Raw genomic sequence first — 19,849 nt, 5'->3', positions numbered from 1 at the left:
TTAGTTATTATAGTCCTCGGATATAAGTCTTTCCATCTTCAGTAGTTCTTTATTCCTTGGATCTTGCTGAATTTTCTTCTGACAAGCTTTTAATTCTTTCATGGCATCCTCTGCTTTCCTCTCTACTTTACAAAATTTTTCCTTGTTTAACTTCCTGAGGGCGCTTTTTAAGTTGTCCAGCTTCCCTACTAGTTCATACATCTTTGTTCCTCTTCTTTTTGTTTTCCATCCATTAACAACTCTTTCTCTGAAATCAGGTGCTTGACTCCATATGTTAAAATATATAAATACTCTGTTTTGCTTCTTGTTCCCCTCTTCCTAGTTTATCAGTGCAGGGAAATGGTCAAATAGCCTTTCACTCATAAAGTGCACTTCTGAATCAGGTAGTTCTACCATTCATTCAGTATTTATAATCACTCTGTCAATTCTAATGTATACCCTATGCTGCTCTTCCTGCTTGTTATTCCAAGTGTAGAAAGCTCTAGATGACTTCAAATCCTGCAAGTTGCATTCCCCATACATCTTCTGAAATCCTTTATTTCTGCTAGTATAATTGGGGTCCCTATTCTCTCATCCATATTGAGTACACAATTAAAGTCTCCCATCACTGCCCATAGGCCATTTATCTTATCATATACTTCTTTAATATCTTGCCACAATGGTCTTCTGAGTGCCATATCATTATAGGCAAAGACTATTGTTACCCAGAACTTCCTTCCTGTCCCCATATGCAGCACCTCACAATGTATCAATTGATCTGTTACTTTTATAATACTCACTCCATATACTGAAGGCTTCCACAATACCCAAATCCTTCCCCCGGGATGTTGTATCAAATTAGTAGTAAATGACCAATCATTATATAGGTTAAGAGCAGCTTGTTGTGCTTTAGCTCTCTTAACCTTAGTTTCCATGAGACCAAATAGACCTACCTTAGCATTGTGCATAAATAACTGCACTTCTTTTTGCTTTTCTAGTCTATTTAGTCCCGTGGTATTCCAGGATCCTATTCTATCCATTAGGAGAGGGAGATCCCCCATCCTTTCCCCTTTCTGGACCACCTATACATTGTTTTCCTTGCCTTGTTGTATTGCTTCCCTCTTTGCTAACTCTGCCTTCAATTTCTCTGTTCTGCAATCCCGAAGTTGCAAAAGCATTCCATGTTGCAATTGTCATCTCCTGGGTATGTTCCCTTTTCTTAACATATTTCCCTATCTTGAATCCATTGTTTTCAGCCCCTTTGTTCATTTGCATTTGCCCTGCTTGTACACCTGCCCTATTATGCTGATTAGTCCCATGTTCCACCATTTTCCCTTTTCCTTTGTTATTATGTTCACCTCCTTTATCTTCCTAATCTGCCTTATTCTCCTCCTTATTACTTACTTCCCTTAGTTGTTTTCTGCATTCAGTTACTTCATGCCCATAGTTCTTACATTTGCTGCACAAAACTAGTTTCCATTCAAATTGCACCTCCTACTCTATTATCTTCACTGCTTCATTTTCAAACATAACAGTGGAAGGATATATTTGGTTAATAGTCACTTCTACCAGCACCCTTGCATAAGCTAGTCTCTCTTTCTACGTAGTAGATCTATCAGTTTTCAATGGTTTTCGTATTATTCCTGCAATCTTTGTGAGAGCATTTAGTCCCTAATATTTGATATTCAGCCCAACTAATCTGATCCATACTGGTATCTTCTCCATCTGCTCCTTTGTCATTTCCATATCCACCTTCCAAGGCTTCACAATTACTGGTTTCCTATCTAACATTTGAATTCCCTCTTCTACTGCTTTTGTTTGATTCTCCTTGCTGTGAAACCTTACAAGGAAGACCTCTCCATTAATTTGTGTAACTTTATCTACTCCCAATCCTCTCCATATACGCCTAAAGTAGCCATCTATTACTGGTTGGAGTGGATTCGATCCCAACACATAGCAAACCACCGCCGAGGTCCAGTACTCTACCTCCTCCTTGATATCATCCTCTATTATTTTACATTCATATCTATTGTATCTAGTTTATTAAGCTCCAATACCTTCATTGCTAGGGGAGAACCTACCACTTTGCTCCACGATTTAGGGCTATTCCCACAATTTCTCACCTGGTCATTGTTGAGCCCTTCCTCTACTTCTTCTTTAACCATGTCAGCCCACGATGTTGATCCTGAGCTCGTCGGTGCACTCTATTCCGATCTAGTTGGGGTGACCCGCTAATTTTGTATATTAGGGCTTTAATTTAGCTCCAACGAAGTAATTCCTTGAAGAACATTTATGCTTCTCGTTTTCTTTGCATCTGCAGATTGAGGAATTCCTTTGCTGCCTCCACTGTTTATTGGATTGTTCCCCTGATTTTGCTGACCTCCCCCCCCCCCCCCCCTAATTTTTGATTTTCTCATCATCTCCAGCGATTAGCTGAGAGAAATTCTCATTCTAGAGAGAGAAATTCAAGGCAATATTTGTAGAGCAATAATTACCTCTCCTCTCTTTCTCTCTATATCTCTTGTTTTTTCTTATTTTATATTATTACTTTGAGCTAAGTTTTTAACACATTTTTAGCACGAGTCTCTAATCTTTTCTAAGCTCCAGTTTAATTTTTCTAATTTAGTTTTACTTTGACGGTTGTCTAGTGTTAGTTATGGCATGCACCACTTTTGCCAATAGAAGAAAAGCTATTGAGAAAGTACAATCTTAATTCATGATGTCGTATAATTTGAAAGTTAGCAGCGATTAGTAAGACTAATAGAAGAGGTATTTTCGAGTATCTATGGCCTACTCGATGTTTGCTACTGACTCTTCATTTTCAAGTTTGATGCACAACCTACAACTGGTGAATTGTTCCTAATAATGTTACCTTTCAGGTAATATAATTTTATAAATACTGAATATATGTATTATTACTATATATGTATTTTTACCTATATGTTGTACTTTTTATAAATTGTTTTACTGATTGGTTGGTTGAAGTGAGTGAAGGAAAGTCTATGGCATTATATGGCGCTATATCAGATCCAATAGACATGGTATACCCTGAAAACAATAATATCTTTGAGAGAGGCTTAATAAATAATATGACAATGATTTTATGATCCATTTAAACTATAATAGAGTTTACAAGAAATGTTCTGACCACAATAATAGTTATATATCATATGTCTACTTGAAACTTAATTTACTTGTGCATATATTCACAAAGTGATAAATGTTTAGAGGCTCGAGAGTGAGTCCTATTGCACTTTCACCTATTATGACATTGGTTGAGGGTAAGAAGATGGGTTTCAAGTCCCATCGCACCTTTAGTGTAAGACACTAGGTTTAAGTCCTAGTGCACCATGATAATAAGACGTTGGGTTCGAGTCCCAATGCATTATGACCTATCATACCTTTGTATGGGTTAGGCATTGGGTTTGAGTCCCAGTATACCATAATGATTATATAATGATGACTGAAAAAAATAATATATTTTTTATGAAAAAGCATGAAGCTTGTCCCACTTGATTTGCTCCATTCTTGAAGTGAATGTGATAGCGGTGCATAATAAGTCTAAATAAAGACAAGTGGTTGACCAATGGACGTGGGTGTGCGAAAGACCAAAATAATAATAGTCATCATTATGGTAATTGTAAAAAGAAGAATAATAAGGGTTCTCAAAATAATCTTTCAAATGTGAAGGAAATGTGTACCAATATGATCAGTAAATATGAGGCACGCTCAGATGATTATAGTCCATTTTTTGAATGAATGCTACTTGTGATAAGCATTATAAATGCAGACTCATTCCTAAAAGTGAATGTGAAAATATATGTGATACAACTTATGCATAAGAATGTACTTATGTATGACTGAATAAATACTACAACTCGCCTTTATTGGAGATTTGAGAGAAAGAAAGATAATGAAGATTATTGTGCGGTTACATGAATATGTCATCGGTCGCGTACGTGTGGTATGCGAAAACTATTTTTCCATGCCTTATAAAAATCTATTAAAGGAAAAATCAAAGCAAGAAATAATTTTGCTTATGATGATTTTGACCATGACAATTATTATGATATGAATTTCTCCGTGAAGGAGACATTCACCATATGGATGGTGTGACAAAAGATCTTGTAGTACAAAAATTTAGTTAAATTCTTGATCCACATCTAATCCACACTCAATAGTGAGTGAAAACAATCGTTGGAAGAATAATACCCAACAAGAGTCGGGTCGATTTCCCCCGGGAGTTACAATAGGTTTTAAGAGTATACACTTGACGAGAGTGATCAATGGATTAACTAAATTTGCACTTTCATAAAAGGTTTTGATTTCTAATTCTACTTTTACTCTAACAATTGTATGCTAAGATAAGAATCTAGAAGCGAATGATTTTTTTTTTCCGAATAGTTAGAAAGTCTAGGGATGTGACCACAACCTAGGTGTTCGCCTAATGTGTTAAATATGTTAATACTTATTTTGTTGATTAAGGTATATTATACCTCTCAACTCTACATTATCCACTCAATACCTCTCGGTCAAAGAGTGATTTTACCCAATTTGGCTTTCTCAAGTCCAAATGAGTATCAAAAAAAAAGTTGATATGAGCTCAAATCGGGTTCTTACTATCTCTAGTCTGAACCCTTTAATTAGACTAATCAAACTCTCAATTAACCCAATTCTTTGTTAGCCAAGTTATCCTATATTAGGTCCATCTTTCTCAAGTAGAGACTAAGTCAAAAAGGCATGAATCAATGTTTGCAATCATTTACTCTAAAATTGAAGCATGAAATAAGGTAAATAATCAACGCTCAATCATAAATAAGCATTAAATTAAGTACCCATAAGGTTTACACACTAGGGTTGGGTTACAACCCTAGTAAGAATCTAGCTACTCATAGTGAGAATTGAAGAAAATAAAGAAGAAATGCTAATTAAACCCATAATCAAAGATTAAAATGATAAAATATAATGTTTAAATACAAAAATAATCACAAACTTTATAAAATGACAAAATGTAACGGCTACAACAGCTCAAACTTCAAAACATGACCTAAAAATGTAAAACTCGTCTATTTATAGTGGCCCAAAATTCGCTGACAAAAATGCCCCTTGGGAAGTTCTGCAGCCGCACAATTCCATGTGCGGTCCACAGATTTCTTCAGTTGGCATGAGCTTGGATTCTACAGCCGCACATTTCTGGATTGCGGCTGCGAAGCATCTTCTGCGGCCACACAATTCTTGTGTGGTTCACACTTCAGCAAGGCTTCAGGACTTGGTCTTTTGCACAATTCATTTGCGGTCCGCACATTGGGTAAAGTCATGTTGGGTTCTTTCACTTGGTTTGCGGTCGCAGATGGAAATTTGCGGTCCGCACTTTCTTTTGCGGCCGCAGAAATCCTTCTACGGACCGCACTTTTTGATTCTTCGCCTTTTATTGCCTTGTGATTCAGAACACTCCTTTTTGAGTTGGATTTCATCATGGGAGACCAAACTTCCAATATTCCTACAATTTGCATATTTTTATTAGTTTTTGGGAACATAAATCAATACTATCAGACTAAAACAAAATTAAAAAGGTACTAATAAGTAGCCAAAATCTCCACTTATCAACTCCCACAAATTTAAGTCTTTGCTTATCCTCAAGAAAGTAAATTAGTTCCTACCTCCTAGAGTTAAGGGTCGTTTCAGCGAGTTAAAGGTGAGTCATTCACATATCAGTTGAGACCAACAATTATCCACACTACGCATGCATTATCAACAAGGTGACAAGTCAAATATTCATGCACATATAGTTCTAATGTGACATTTGAGCTTCAAGAATTGACTTTACTCATCAAGGACTCTTGTTCTATCATGTAGGTCATGGTGAACTCCAAACTCTTCCTCCTCTACTTTCCATTTGCCAAGCTCACTTAAGAAATTAGCACTCAATCTTAGGATTCATGAAAGGTTCACTCGTCTCTCACAAGAGAATGTCACAAGTACGGCTTCAAGTAGTATATGTTTGCCCCTCATGTAGATCGCCACTAATGTAAGCTCACTCGGTTTGAAATTAAGTCGGACTTCTTTCGGATTGTAATGAGGGCTTTTGGATTAGAGTAAGATATCATATGGGTAAGCGATTACACTTTTCCTTAAGCACTCCACACTTTTATTTCTCGGCTCATAATTGCAAATTCTTAGAGGCATTTTTTTTTCATTCGGATTAGAGAGACTTAACATCACTCTTTCTTGTTCATTTCATTCTCTTTCTCTCTTTTTTGATTGCTCATGTTAGGGATCATTAACCTTTTTGAGACCATCAACCCTTCCACTTATTCACGTTTTGCATTTTCCTTTTTTGTTTTTTTCTTTTCTTGCTTTCTCTTTTCATAAAGATCCTTTCTTTTCTCTTTTTGTGACTTGATACCTTTTTCAAATTTCTCATCTCTCCCCCAAACTTATGTTATTAGCCTCATGTTTCACAAGAGTGTTAAGGAAAGTCGGGGTGCCAAGAAAGGGTCACAATAAAACGGGTAAAGGCTTATAACATGGTTATCAAATGAGAAAGGCTAGAGACTCAAAGGGTTTGACTAGGGATAACGACATTGGTTGGCAATAGAAGGCTCAAACAGGCCAAAGAAAGCCTACAATCACTTCTCAAAAAAACTTAGGATTTTGCCTTGAAACGCATCCGAGGCAAGTTCTAGACCATTCGCACGGATACTTGGACTAGCAACAATTCATCTCACCTCTCACGCAACTAGATTGTAAAAGAGCATAGAGTCGAGGCCTACAATGACCACATTCAAGTTTTAAGATCACTATGGTCCAATTAAACCACGTGATAATTGCTAAAGTCAACTCAAGAGTCATAAAGTTACTAACTAAAGCTATTTCTTTCAAAAACCTTGCCTCTAACCATAAGCACGTAGTTAAGTGTGTTGCCAATTGAAGCATGGTTGACTCTTCGAGCATGACTTGATTATGTCTTTTTATTCATTACTACTACTTTTATTAACTAAATACAAAAATGGACTCATTACCTTAAGAAGGTTATCACGCCATCCATCGTTGGGACGAGTTACCCGGTTCACACAATAACTACCTTTGGAAAGAACCGTTGCGTTAAGAAAATTAAAGGCTTATTATCTACTAAAGCATAAAAAGAAGCTACTTAACAAAACAAGAACTAATATGGAAAAGATAAAGAAGCTAATAATCAAAAACAAAGATAAAGAAGCTAATGAGCAAAAACTGCTAAAGATAGAATGAATATACATAATAAGAGAGAAAGAAGATAGATAAATACAAATAAGAAAAGAAAGAATATCATCAAGTTATTACATACCAAAGGTATCAAAGCATACCAATGTGTTAAATAAACTCCACCCCGAATAAAAGTAAGCATCGTCCCCAATGCTTAGCAAAATAAGAATAAAAGATGAGAGGGGAAAAAAAACTCCTTATGGATCCTTGGACATCTGAGTGTGCCCAACAATGTCATCTCCCTCAGGATCAGCCAACTAATTCTCATGATTATCGTCAAATCTAGGTGTGGCTGTGTTGGCGATCATCTCACGCACTGCCTCAGCACTATCAACAGCAAGGTTTGGCTCGTTAGACTGGCCAGTGGGTGCTATCAGTGCAGTTGGTGCTAAAGTATTTAGGGCAGACTGGTGTGGGTCAAGCAACATGTCAAAGGGAAGGTCGGCAGCTGTAGCAAGTCTAGTCACCATCCTTCAGAGTTTGTCCACTGATTTCTTGCTCACCTAGGACTTCCTCTTCTTCTTTACTTCCTTCCCCAACTATTCAATCACTGACCAGTGTTGTACTATGGTGTCCATGATAGTCTTCTAGTTCTCTAGAATCTTCTTCAGTGTCTCCTCAATGTCAGAAGGAGCCTGTGATGCCTGTGAAGTGGATTGCACTACAACTGTATTGGACAAGTCAGACAGTTTTGCAGTAGCTATCTACATCCAGAAAGTGGGGCAGTGGCACAAAGAGACTCGCAGCGTAGAAAGTGGAGCAGTGGGCATAGGCACTGGCCTCGGAGCTGTGGCAGGAGCTGTGATAGGAGAGCTATAGTAGGATCTGTGTATGATGGCGTAGGAATAGCAGTGGCACTGGTAGAAGGCTCAACAGAAGTGGATGGACGATCAACTACCTCATAAGCTACCATTGTTGGCTCATCAGACTGTCCTGTGGTGGTAGATGGCTGAACCTTCTTATTTGGGTTGCTCGCATCTATCAGAGAATACCAATCCAAGGGCTTCTTTGCCTTCACCTTAGTGTCAAAGTCCCTCGGCTCTACCTTTGCATTAGTGAGATATTCTATAATAGTGTTGGGATAAAGGTAGGTCGAGTTGTCCTGCCGTGCAATCACTGAAATGTTGGCCAACATCACGGCACCCACACTGATTGGGTAGCCGGACATAATGGAAGCCATAAGAACTGCCCGAGCAAGAGGAAGGTGAGTCTTGTCATGGATCCAACCTACTACAAACAAAGGTCTGCCACACTTTTGCCTCAAATCTCAAAGTGTTCCGGTAGATGGGAACCCCAGTAACAATCCATGGTGGTGGTGGCCCTGGTGGTGCCAGAATCTCAGCTAGCCAAGGACGAACTTCCTCCTTCAGTGCGCACTTCTCCAAATACTCCGTCGGCTCAACATCCTCGAAGCCCAAGTACATGTTTAGTGTATGCTGATCAAACCTCACCTTGAGATTACGTACTTTGGTCACCTTTGTCCCTTTCTTTATATGAGCCACATTGGTATAGAATTCACGGACAATGTATTCTTTGGCATCCTCTACACTCTGAGTGAACCACATCCACCCCTTTCGTGCCCTGAACTATCTCAATAGGGCTTATCCCTCGAATATCCGCCAAGATCCACCCAGTAGCCTTCTTCCTCTTTTATAGCATCGCCAATGTGGAATATACCTGCATATTAGTCAAACAAGAGGAAAGAATAACCGGTAAATTAGAACAAGGATCAAGAAATTCATATAGAAGATGTGGAGGCAATGATTTCAACTCCAAGGTAGGAGGCCCTTCAATAGAAAGCTTTGTCGGAGGAGTTGTTCTATTTTCAAGATTCAAGGACAATTTTCGGGGTGCATAGTTATACGACCCCATTCCTTGCAAAGAATTCACATATTCCATGAAGCCATCCATCTCATCATCATCAAAGTAGAGCAAGACGGCCTCCAACATATCACCAACATTGATTGTAGCACTTGTTTCATCAATAATAACAACGGTTACCAAGTCCACAAAAGAACACACCCCATTGCTATTTGGTTGCTGCATGGACTTACACACATGGAATACTACTTTTTCATCACCAACCCGAAAAGTGAGTTCTTCAGCTTCAATATCACAAAGAGCCTTACTTGAATCAAGGAAAGGTCTCCTAAGAATAATTGGCACTTCATAATCAACCTCACAATCTAGAATGACAAAATCCGTCGGAAGAATGAATTTACCAACACAAACCAAAACATATTCAATAATTTCCAAGGGCCTCTTCATGGTACGATCAGCCATTTGCAATCTCATAGAGGTAAGTCTTGGTTGCCCAATTCCCAAAGTTTTGAAAACCGAATAGGGTATCAAATTGATACTTGTCCCAAGATCACAAAGAGCTTTAGCAAACTCAATACTTTCAATTGTACAAGAAATTTTGAAAGAACTGAGATCCTTCAACTTAGGAGCCATTAAATGCACAATTGCACTCATTTGATGAGTGACCTTGATGGTCTCAAAGTTCATTGACCGCTTCTTTGTCATAAGATCCTTCATAAACTTTGCATAATCGGGTACTTGTTCCAAAGATTTAACTAATGGCACATTGATTGAGAGACTCTTCATCATTTGAATGAACATCTTGAATTGATTCTCACCATTTTACTTGGCAAGTCTTTGAGGGTATGGAGGTGGAGGCTTAGGCAATGGTGCCTTAGCCTTTTGCACTACCGGTTCCGGTATGTCAATAATGTGCTCCCTAGACGAGTTCTCCTCCTCTTGAGTCTCTTCCACACTATCATCAATATCAATCCTAACTTCATCATTAGGTTGCACCACATTGTTCGGGATCTATTCTTCTTGCATCACTTGATCATCATCAACAAGTTGCCTTCCACTTGAGGTGGGTGTATTCCCGCCTCTTCCATTTCTTGTGATAACCGCCATGGCATGCTCCGTGTTGTTACCACCCTTTGGGTTTACCACCGTGTCACTTGGTAGTGCCCCCTTAGGACGAGAATTTAAGGCTTGAGAGATTTGCCCCATTTGAACTTTTAGGTTGCAGATTGATGTGTTGTGTGAGGCAAGTTGGGCATCCGAATTATCATTCTTTTCCATCATTTGCTTGAACATATTTTAAATACGCCCCATCTCATTGTTTGAAGAACTTAAACCATGGGAAGGATAAGGAGGTGGGTTGCTTAGTTGTTGGTACACTTTTGGGGCTTTTGAAAACCCGACCCCCGATTGCCTTGATTGTTTTTCCATCAGCCTTGATTATTACCTCCACAATTTCCTTGGTTGTTTCCACTCCAATGTTCTTGATTGCTTTTGTTATGCCAATTCCCTTGATTGTTGCCTCCACTCCAATTTCCTTGATTGTTAGAATTCCAATTGCCTTGATTGTTTTGAGGTCGCCATAGTTGTTGTCTTTGGCCTTGGAAGTTGTTTCTTTGACCTTGAAAATTATTCACATATTGCACATCCTCTTCTTGTTCATTATAGGAATCATCTTGCTCAAAACTACCATCTTCTTGCACATAGTCTCCACTCGATTTTGCTCTTGTGGACCCTTGGTCCTCCTTTTGTTCACTATCATATTTACTCCTTCCATAGCATTGACTTGATTAGGTAATTGCACTTGATTTAGTTGGGCCTTCTCTAGTTGAGTCATGGTAGTTGTCAATTCGTCAATGGCTTGCCCATGGTCTTGCAATTCTTTGTGAAGGTGAATCATATTCGGGTCATCTTGTGGAACATTGCCCCGGGATTGCCAAGCCGATGACATTTCTGCCATCTCATCCAAAATCTCGCATGTCTCCACATAAGGCATAGTCATAAAGTTTCCACCGGCTAGTTGATTCATTACACATTGGTTGGTTGTGTTAATCCCATGATAGAAGGTTTGTTGAATCATGCTTTCTGTCATATCATTGTTGGGACATTCCTTGACCATAGTTCTATAGCGTTCCCATATCTCGTGTAGTGGTTCATTCGGTTCTTACTTGAATGTTAAGATCTCATCTCAAAGTGTGGCCATGTGTCCGGGAGAGAAGAACTTTGCAATGAACTTTTCTGCCAACTCATCCCAAGTGTGAATTGAATGGTTCGACAATCATTCCAACCAATCTATAGCTTTCCCCAGTAGAGAGAAGGGAAAAAGCTTTAGCCTCAATGCATCCTCGGAGATATTTGTTTGATTGCTCCCCCAACAATTGTCCACAAACCCCTTCAAATGTTTATAAGCATTTTGTGTTGGAGCACCGGTGAAGAATCCTCGTTGCTTAAGCAAAGTGAGCATCACATTGGTGATTTGGAAGTTTTCCACCCTAATACGGGGTGGGACTATCGCACCACCATAACCTTTGTTAGGAAATATCCGGTGTGGAGCCGCTCGTAGTGGAGGTGGGAGTGGAACGGGCACATTATCATGAGGTACCCGGCCTCTCCGATTGGCTTGTGGATCATGAGGTACCTCCTCTACTTACTCGTGTGATGACCCAAAATATCATCTTTAAATTTAATAAGTAATTTTGTATTATAAGACCTCGAAAAGCACTAATTATCATTTCTTGACTTACGTGCGCAGTCCGTAAATTTTTTCGAAAAGTTTTTATGTGAAAAATGGATTAAAATGTTAAATAGAGCCTTAAAGCTCAAATGAGTTGACTTTGGTCAACATTTTGAGCAAATGGACCCGGATTAGAATTTTGACAGTTCCGGTAGGTCCGTGTGATTTGGGACTTGGGCGTATACCCGAAATTTAATTTGGAGGTCCCTAGCTCAAGTTATGACCATTTAACAGAAACTAATAATTTAAAGGCTAAAGATTTCCAAGTTTGACCACGGGGTTGAATTTTTGATATCGGAGCCGGAATCCGATTTTGAAAATTTGAATAACTCCGTTATATCATTTATGACTTGTGTGCCAAATTTGAAATCATTCCGTTATATCATTTTGGCACGAGATTTGCAAATTGAAAAGTTTAAAACTTAAAGTTCGAATCGAGGTGTGAATTGCAATTTCGATATTATTTGATGTGATTTGAGACCCCGAGTAAGTCCGTATTATGTTACGGGACTTGTTGGGATATTTGGATAAGATCCCGAGGGGCTCGAGTAAGTTTCGGACGAAAATCGGATTGTTTAGAGCATGATGAAAGCAACATGTTCTTGGCAGAACCTGGTGTAATCGCACCTGCGAAATAGTGATCGCAGGTGTGCAGCCACTCCTGCGGAAGAGCTAGTCGCTTCTGCGACTTTGGCCTTGGGTTGTTACTTCACTTCTGCGGAGATGAATCGCGCAGGTGCGCGATCGCTTCGGTGAATGAAAGACCGCATATGCAAAATCTCTCGCTTCTGCGGTTGCATCAACGCTTTTGCGCAGTCACAAATGCGACAGAAATGTCCGCAGATGCGGAACCTCGCCTGGCAGCCCCACTTCGCAAATGCAAGATTTTTCTTGCAAATGCGTGACCGCAGGTGCGAAAATATAGCCCGTAGATGCGAAAATGCTGGGCAGAATACATAAAATCGAGTTTTAGCAATTTTTACTCATTTTTGAGTTTTGAGTTTTGAGTCTCGGATTTTGGCGATTCCAAAGCGATTTTTCACGACTTTGAATTGGGTAAGTGTTCTATAACCAAAAGTTATTATATTTCATAAATCTATGTCTATATTCATCTTTTATTTCGGATTTAGATGGAAGAAATTGAAATTTTTATAAAATCTTACAAAAACGAAAAAATTTAGATTTGAAGGTTCATTTGACATCGGAATTGAATAATTTTTGTATGGTTGGACTCGTCTCGGAATAGGTGTTCGGATTTCATAAGTGTTTCCGAGATTTGAGATGTGAGACCCACTGTTGAATATTTTAATGAATTTTGAATTTTTATCCGAAAAATTAGTAAATTCATATGGAATTAATTCCTATGATTCGTATTGAATATATCGAATTGTTTGTGAATAGATTTGAAGCTTTTGGAGACAAATTTAAAAGGAAAAGTTGTGGTTGAGTAATTGATTGGAATTTGCAAAGTGAGAAAAGTGTCGTGGTTAACCTTAACTTGAGGGAATAGAACCCTTAAACTATTTGTTATGTGAAATGCATGTGAACGACGTATAGGCGAGGTGACGAGTGTCTATACGCCGTCAAATTAATTGTTTGCATAATTACTTGAAAATCATAAATCGTTTTAAATCATGAATTAATTATTATAATAATTGTTTCTCTCCTATTCTTTGTCAAATATTAATTCTTGAATTCCTGCATTAACTGTTACATGCTATTTGAATTATGTGTCTTACTTGTTATTTGACATTTAGCATATTAATTATTAAACTGTCTATTTTCTCCCTGATTTCCATAATAATTTGCTATTTGTCATTGTTTGTTTCATAATTAAATTATAATTGTTGTATGCTTGTTGTCTTATAATTTTATATTAATTGTTGCATTTATTGGAGAAATTTCTTCTATAAGAATTGGTAAATGGATATATTGGAGGATCAGGTTGCACGCCACAACAGACTTATTAAAAGTTCATATTGGGGGATCGGGTTGCACGTCGCAACAGACTTATTAAAAATTCCACATTGGAGGATCGGGTTGCACGCCGCAACAGACTTATTAAAAGTCTCTCTCTCTCTCTCTCTCTCTCTCTCTCTCTCTATATATATATATATATATATATATATATATATATATATATATATATATATATATATATATATATATATACATACATACATACTTGATTAAAAATAATTATATGACATAATTGAATGTGAATATATTGTGAGAGCGGGTTGCACGCTGCAACAGAATTGATGGAAATGATAATTGGTTATGACTGCTGAGTTGGCTTCAATTATTATAAATGAGTTGCCCGATTTATTTCTATTATTTGTTGTTGTTACTAATATTGTGTATAGGTTAATGTAAGTGACCTGCCTTAGCCTCGTCACTACTTTGTCGAGGTTAGGCTCAGCACTTACCAGTACATGGGGTCGGTTGTACTGATACTACACTCTGCACTTCTTGTGTAGATTTCGGAGCTGGTCCCAGCGGCGCACCATAGATTTGCTCGGATTTCAGCTACTCATAGGAGACTTGAGGTATAACTACATGGCATTCGCAGTTCTGAAGTCCCCGTCTACTTTACTTTAGCTGTGTGTTTGTTTCTAGACAACTTTGTTTTATTCAGACCTTTATTTGTATTATTCTAGAAGCTCGTGCACTTGTTACACCAATTTTGGGATAGTATTTAAGACACCGTTATTTTTATGGATTATTCACTATATTTCAAACCTTACTTCCGCATTTATTTCTTTGTTATTAATAAATTTAAAAATTATTTAGAAATGGTTAATATTATTCTAACGTTGGCTTGCCTTGCAAGTGAAATATTAGGCGCCATCACGGTCCGAAGGTAAAAATTTTGGGTCGTGACAGTTGGTATCAGAGCTCTAGGTTACATAGGTCTCACGAGTCACGAGCAAGCTTACTAGAGTCTGAAGAATCGGTACGGAGACGTCTGTACTTATCTATCAGAGGCTATGAGGTTTAGGAACAATATCACTTCTTTCTTATTCTGTCATGTGGTTTTATTCTATCATCGATGATTGAACCATTCTACTCTTATTCTCTCACAAATGGTGAGAACACGTAATATCTCTACCGATAGACAGGGACCAGAGCCCCGGGTGACAACTATAGCTAGAGGTCGAGGTCGTGCTAGAGGCCGAGGCAGAGGACGAGGTAGAGCTCAGTCCAGAGCTCGAGCAGCTGCACCTGTTGTATAACCTCAGGCAGACCTTCAGGAAGAGGTTCCAGTTCAGAATGAACCAGCTAGACCAATTCAGGTCCCGGAAGGATTCATAGTTACTCCAGTACTTTAGGATGCTTTGGTCCGTTTGGTGAGTCTTATGGAGGGCGTGGCCCAGAATGGTACATTTCCAGTGGCACCAGCTGTCTCACAGGCTGGGGGAGGAGCACAAACTCCCACTACTCCCGCTCCGGAGTAGATGGCTCCCCAGAATCAGGCTCCAGTAGCCCCGCCAGTTGGGGTAGTGCAGCCAGTTATTGCTACTCAGACCGGTGATAGGCCTGCCATGTCTTTTGAGGCCTTATTGAGACTGAATAAGTTTACTAAGCTCTTTCCAATTCACTTCAGTGGTACACCTTCTGAGGACCCACAGGATTATCTTAAACGTTGCCATGAGGTGTTGCGGAACATGGGTATAGTTGAGTCTAATGGGGTTGATTTCGCTGTATTTCAGATGACGGGTTCCGCCAAGAGGTGGTGGAGAGATTATACATTGACCCGACCAGTTGGATCGCCTGCACTTACCTAGGAGCAGTTCTCTCAACTATTTCTGGAGAAGTTCATCTCTATCACATTGAGAGAGGAATTCCGCAAGCAATTTGAGTGTCTACAGCAGGGCAGTATGACTGTTACTCAGTATGAGTCCCGTTTTGTGGATTTGGCCTGTCATGCTCTCCTTTTACTACCTACTGAGGGAGAGAGAGTGAGGATGTTTATTTAGGGACTCACTCACGCTATCAGGCTTCAGATGGCCAAGGAGACCGAAAGTGAGATTTCTTTTCAGGCGGCTGCTAATGTCGCGAGAAGGATCGAGATGGTTTTTGCACAGGAGAAAGGGCAGAGGTCTTATAAGAGGCCTCGTCAGTTTGGTGGTTTCAGTGGTGCCTCGTCTGGAGGCAGGGGTAATTTTTGTAGGGGTCACCCTCCCAGACCGTTTCATTCAGCACTTCATGCATCTCACAGTGCTTCAGGGAGTCACGGTCCTATTATGCTTTACTATGGGCAGCCAGCATTTAGTGCACATTCAGCTCTTATCAGTGCACCACCACTCCAGAGTTACTACAGTGGTTATCCGGCCCATCTGAGTCAGCTTCAGCTTCAGCAGCCACGGCATCAGGATGGGTGTTATGAGTGCAGGAACAATGGTCACATCAGGAGGTATTGCCCTAGATTGGTGAGTAACAGATCTCGGCAGGATTCTTGTGCCATCACACCGGCACCGGTTGCTTCACCGCCTGCTCAGCCAGCTAGAGGTATGGGTCAGATAGCTAGAGGTGGAGGCCAGACCGTTAGAGTTAGAGGCCAGCCAGTTAGAGGCCGTCCTAGAGATGCATTTCAGAGTGGTGGGGCTCAACCCATTTTATGCTTTTCCAGCTATGTCTGAGGCCGAGTCATCTGATGCTGTGATCACAAGTATTATTCTAGTTTGCCATAGAGATGCTTCAGTTCTATTTGATCCAGGATCTACTTATTCCTATGTGTCCTCCTATTTTGCTTCATATTTGCTTGTGCCTTATGATTCTCTGAATGCTTCTCTATGTGTATCTACACCCGTGGGAGACTCTGTTGTAGTAGATCATGTCTATCGTTTGTGTCCGATTACTATTGGTAATCTTGAGACTAGTGTGGATCTTCTACTTCTTGATATGGTAGATTTTGATGTCATCTTGGGTATGGATTGGTTGTCCCCTTTATCATGCTATATTGGATTGTCATGCCAAGACAGTGACCCTAGCTATGCTGGGGTTACCTTGGTTAGTGGGGAAAGGAACTCCTGGTCATTCTACCAGCAGGGTTATTTCTTATATGAAAGCTCAGCGTATGGTCGAGAAAGGGTGTCTAGCCTATTTGGCTTATATTCGCGATCCTAATGCGGATGTTCCTTCTATGGACTTAGTACCAGTTGTTCGTGAATTTCCAGAAGTATTTCCTGCAGATTTGCCGGTGATGCCACCCGACAGAGATATTGACTTCTGTATTGATTTGGCTCCGGGCACTCAGCCTATTTCTATTCCACCATACCGTATGGCCTCGCCAGAGTTGAAAGAATTAAAAGAGCAGTTACAAGACTTGCTTGATCAGGGATTCATTAGACCCAGTGTCTTGCCCTAGGGTGCACCAGTATTATTTGTAAAGAAGAAAGATGGCTCTATACGGATGTGTATAGATTATCGACAGTTGAACAAGGCCACTATCAAAGACAAATATCTGTTGCCAAGAATTGATGACTTATTTGATTATTTTCAGGGTGCCAAGGTATTTTCGAAGATCAATTTGAGGTCTGGTTACCATCAATTGAAGATTAGGGCATTTGATGTCCCTAAAATAGCTTTTCGGACTCGGTAAGGGCATTACGAATTCCTAGTGATGTCATTTAGGTTGACAAATTCCCCAGCAGCATTTATGGATTTGATGAATCGGGTGTTCAAGCCTTATTTGGATTCTTTTGTGGTTGTATTCATTGATGATATCTTGATTTACTCCATCAGTCGAGAGGAGTATGAGCAGCATCTTCGAAGTGTGCTTCACACTTTGAAGAATAATCAGTTATATGCCAAGTTTTCAAAATGTGAGTTTTGGTTAGACTCAGTTGCCTTTTTGTGACATGTTGTATCGGCAGAAGGCATAAAGGTGGATCCTAAGAAGATTGAGGTTGTTCATAATTGGCCTAGACCTACTTCAGTTACAGAGATCCAGAGTTTCCTGGGTTTAGCAGGTTATTATCGTCGGTTCGTGGAAGGGTTTTCATCTATAGCAAACCCATTGACCAGATTGACCCAGAAAAGTGTCTCATTCAGATGGTCAGACGAGTGTGAGTTGAGTTTTCAGAAACTCAAGACTGCTTTGACTACGACGCCAGTGTTGGTATTACCCACAGGTTCAGGATCGTATACAGTATATTGTGATGCATCTCATATTGGGCTTGGTGCAGTATTAATGCAAGATGGCAGGGTGATTGTATATGTGTCACGGCAGTTGAAGGTTCACGAGAAGAATTATCCTGTTCATGACTTAGAACTGGCAGCCATTGTTCATGCGCTGAAGATTTGGAGGCATTACCTCTACGGTGTCTCGTGTGAGGTATTTACTGATCATCATAGCCTTTAGTACTTATTCAAACAAAAAGATCTTAATTCGAGGCAGAGAAGATGGTTGGAGTTGTTGAAAGGCTATGATATCACCATTTTGTATCACCCAGGAAAGGCCAATGTGGTGGCCGATGCTTTGAATAGAAAGGCTGTGAGTATGGGCAGTCTTGCGTATATTCCGATTGGTGAGAGGCTATTAGCTGCAGATGTTCAGACTTTGGCTAATCAGTTCATGAGGTTAGATGTTTCAGAACCCAGTCGGGTTCTAGCTTGCACAGTCGCTCGGTCTTCTTTATATGAGTGTATCAGAGAGAGGAAGTATGATGATCCTCATTTACTTGTCCTAAAGGACACGGTGCGGCACAGTGATGCCAAACAGGTTGTTGTGGGGGAAGATGGAGTTCTGCGAATGCAAGGTCGTATTTGTGTGCCTAATGTGGATGGGCTTCGTGAATTAATTCTTGAAGAGGCACCCAGTTCCAGGTATTCTATTCATCCAGGTACCGCCAAAATATATCAAGATTTGCGGCAATATTATTGGTGGAGGAGAATGAAAAGGATATAGTTGCATATGTAGCTCGGTGTCTGAATTGTCAGCAAGTTAAGTACGAGCATTAGAGACCTGGTGGTTTGCTTCAGAAGTTAGAAATTTCTAAATGAAAATGGGAGCGTATCACTATGGATTTTGTTGTTGGACTCCCACAGACTCAGAGAAAATTTGACGCAGTTTGGGTCATTGTGGACAGGTTAACCAAATCAGCACATTTCATTCCAGTGGCAGTTACCTATTCTTCAGAAAGGTTAGCTGAAATTTACATTCGTGAGATTGTCCGCCTTCACGGTGTACCCGTGTCTATTATTTCAGATCGAGGTACGCAGTTTACCTCACATTTCTGGAGGGCTGTACAACGTGAGTTAGACACGCGGGTGGAGTTGAGTATAATATTTTATCCACAGATAGACGAACAGTCAGAGCGCACTATTCAGATATTGAAAGATATGCTTCGCGTTTGTGTTATAGACTTTGGAGGTTCTTGAGATCATTTCTTGCCACTTGCGGAGTTTGCTTATAATAATAGCTACCAGTCGAGCATTCATATGGCTCCATGTGAGGCATTATACGGAAGGCGATGCCGATCGCCAGTTGGTTGGATCGACTTCGCACAGCTTAGTCTAGGAAAAAGAGTTATGCCGATCGTAAAGTTCGTGATATTGCATTCATGGTTGGAGAAAGAATATTGCTCCGGGTTTCACCTATGAAAGGTGTAATGAGGTTCGGAAATAAGGGCAAGTTGAGCCCCAGGTATATTGGACCCTTTGAAATTCTTGAAAGGGTGGGTGAAGTAGCCTACAGGCTTGCATTACCACTTAGATTATCAGCGGTTCATCCGGTGTTCCATGTGTCTATACTCTTGAAAATATCATGATGATCCGTCCCATGTGTTAGATTTCAGTTCAGTCCAATTGGACAAAGATTTGACTTACGAGGAGAAGTTGGTGGCTATTCTAGCCCGGCAGGTTCGACAGTTGAGGTCTAAGAGTTATCCTTCAGTTCGGGTGCAATGGAGAGGTTATCCGGTAGAGGCATCTACCTGGGAGTCCGAGTCGGACATACAGAGTAAATATCCACACTTATTCACCAGCTCAGTTACTTTTTCTAACTTCGTTCGAAGACGAACGTTTGTTTTAGAGGTGGAGAATGTGATGACCCAAAATATCATTTTT

General features: G+C 39.9%; 2 protein-coding genes across 2 annotated transcripts; both read right to left on the bottom strand.

The window, feature by feature from the left end:
* LOC138892082 (uncharacterized) lies at positions 1–914 on the bottom strand. Its single transcript, XM_070175776.1, has 3 exons — positions 588–914; positions 439–498; positions 1–318 (listed from the first exon to the last, which is right to left on the bottom strand). Exons 1-3 carry the CDS (start codon positions 912–914, stop codon positions 1–3), a joined length of 705 nt encoding a protein of 234 aa, XP_070031877.1.
* A 7,901-nt stretch (positions 915–8,815) lies between these two features.
* Positions 8,816–11,161, bottom strand: LOC138892081 (uncharacterized). The gene is made up of 4 exons (XM_070175775.1): positions 10,733–11,161; positions 10,490–10,663; positions 9,279–9,825; positions 8,816–8,901 (listed from the first exon to the last, which is right to left on the bottom strand). The coding sequence occupies exons 1-4, from the start codon at positions 11,159–11,161 to the stop codon at positions 8,816–8,818; spliced, it is 1,236 nt and encodes a 411-aa protein (XP_070031876.1).
* Between the last annotated feature and the right edge of the window lie 8,688 nt (positions 11,162–19,849).

This window comes from Nicotiana tomentosiformis, chromosome 5 (genome assembly GCF_000390325.3).
Source record: "Nicotiana tomentosiformis chromosome 5, ASM39032v3, whole genome shotgun sequence".
Classification (NCBI taxonomy): Eukaryota; Viridiplantae; Streptophyta; class Magnoliopsida; order Solanales; family Solanaceae; genus Nicotiana; species Nicotiana tomentosiformis.
The sequence above is the reverse complement of the archived record's forward strand: the minus strand, read 5'-3'. Positions and strand labels throughout refer to the sequence as shown.